Source organism: Sinocyclocheilus anshuiensis, unplaced genomic scaffold (assembly GCF_001515605.1).
Source record: "Sinocyclocheilus anshuiensis isolate Anshui unplaced genomic scaffold, SAMN03320099.WGS_v1.1 C32972846, whole genome shotgun sequence".
Taxonomy (NCBI): domain Eukaryota; kingdom Metazoa; phylum Chordata; class Actinopteri; order Cypriniformes; family Cyprinidae; genus Sinocyclocheilus; species Sinocyclocheilus anshuiensis.
The window spans coordinates 1-1,918 of record NW_015621181.1 but is presented as its reverse complement, the minus strand read 5'-3'; the positions used below and the strand labels follow the sequence as shown (position 1 = coordinate 1,918).

Here is a 1,918-nt window from a genome sequence, read left to right as displayed (position 1 = left end):
TAAAGCTTATAAAATTATATATCAATAAAAATAATAATAATAATATTCCTTGGTCCGTAAAAACTATATTACTATGATAACTTTTCTTCCAAGCCTGGCGAAACAGTGCATTAAGCCCTTTAGTAGAAAACAACATCACTCAAAGCCACTTCCAGCTTGCACTAACTTAGAAAAGGCTTGGTTTTGAAAAAAGTGTTTTTCGTTGTTGTTTTTTGATTGTTTTTATGTAAGGCTAATGCATTGATCCTGTGGCATCTTGATCCACGGCACACATCACGTCTTTAGCCACTTCCCCCGACGTGAGGAAACAGACTGAAAAAGAACCGCAACAAAGAGAGAGAAAGAGAGAGTAGAAAAGAGACATCTTCATTTGTTCTGTCCAGTCTTTGTGTGAAGTCTTGTCTCTCTTTTCTTCTCTCTCTGTGGCACCATTATCCATTTTTGTGATCCGTATCCCATGAATCTATGCAGAAGAGTCTACGAGTGGACGAATCACCATCTCTCACAAAGGCTCACATACTCACACATGCAAACACACACTGAGATTCCCAGGTTAGGAGACAGACATAGCCGAGGAAGAGGAAGATGAAGATATGCTCCCTGTTGCTGCGTATCCTGCCTGGCTGTCGACGGCTGACTGCAGCAGTAGGCTGGAGGATGAAGATGGTGAGGTGGAGGAGTTGCTGTTGGCCCGCAGTATGGCTCCCGCGGCGCTGCAGTGAGGACGTGGTCCCGGCTCTGGCGTGTAGGTAAAAGTCAAAGCTGTGGAGTAGATGATGCCATCATTACGGACCAAAGTCACAGGAACCTGCACTGGCTGCCGAACCCAACGCCACCCCTCACGGAACGCAGAAATGTCGGGAACCACGCAGAGCACACTTTCGCCACACCTGCAGGAAACAGAACGTGGAACTATGAATTGCTGACAATCATGTAATGAATATTCTCAATATATTTGTAACGATTATGCTCACAGGAAAACATAAATAGAGATTAATATATCACAGGGTATCTGCAAAGTTAAGACTTTAAGACCTTTATAACTAGAGTTATATCTAATAAAAACCATACAATCTCAGAATAAATTCTGCATGTTAGATTCTTTAACTTCATTACAAATTCTGCAGTATACATTCAATAAAGACTTTAAATACTGAAGACTGAAAATACTCTAGACATGTATTATTTTTTATTTTGTATAGATAGATCGATAGATAGATATCAATTGCAATGCACAATGATTTTTAAAGAAAGGTAATAAACAGATTGTGTCGATTTTACTAGTATTTGCACAATGTATGTTAAATAACATTCTTAGTCTTTCCTTCATGTGACGGGGCATGAAGAGTTTGTTGAATTAAATGCCAGATAAAGTTTATTGTGCAACCAAAATACCAATAATAACCTTAAACGTTTGTATGCATAATGCACCAACATGCACAAGGACGGTTATTTTAAAATGTTAATGACTTGCTAAAAAAAAAAGAAAAAGAAAAAAGATTATATGCATAATGCACAACTTTTAATTATGAACAACCCCAATTTATTTATTTTTTTATAAACAAGCCCAATATTCACCAGGACTCTTATTTTAAAATGTGCATGATTCACTACTGCCAGGTGCTGTTCTATTTGCTGAACTGTACAGCACTGTAACTGGTGTGGTGGTTTTACCTGTACATTGTGTCTGCCTCTACATCTCCAAACCAGACTCTTAGGTTAGGCGTGAAGTTCTGTCCTGTGAGTTCCAGCATGGCAACATCTCCTCCTCCATTCAGCTACAACATAAAGGGTTCAAGGTTACTTTCTTACAAAAACTATGACAGATTGCCCATGCTCTTTTATTATAAAACAGTTCGATGTAATACGTAGTCATGCATTACCTGTAAACTTTCAACAACAGGCACGGGTGTGACAG

General features: G+C 38.8%; 1 protein-coding gene across 1 annotated transcript; it reads right to left on the bottom strand.

Moving 5' to 3' along the window:
* Positions 1-41: 41 nt before the first annotated feature.
* LOC107683138 (recombining binding protein suppressor of hairless-like) lies at positions 42-1,912 on the bottom strand. The gene is made up of 3 exons (XM_016479220.1): positions 1,884-1,912; positions 1,675-1,778; positions 42-890 (listed from the first exon to the last, which is right to left on the bottom strand). Exons 2-3 carry the CDS (start codon positions 1,752-1,754, stop codon positions 554-556), a joined length of 417 nt encoding a protein of 138 aa, XP_016334706.1. The 5' UTR covers positions 1,755-1,778; positions 1,884-1,912; the 3' UTR covers positions 42-553.
* Positions 1,913-1,918: the final 6 nt, after the last annotated feature.

Bases quoted from the DNA above. Each gene is read 5' to 3' on its own strand.
- LOC107683138 (XM_016479220.1), bottom strand. From the start codon at position 1,754: ATGCTGGAACTCACAGGACAGAACTTCACGCCTAACCTAAGAGTCTGG. The intron at 891-1,674 runs GTAAAACCACCA...TGTTTCCTGCAG, and splicing joins GAGGCAGACACAATGTACAG to GTGTGGCGAAAGTGTGCTCT.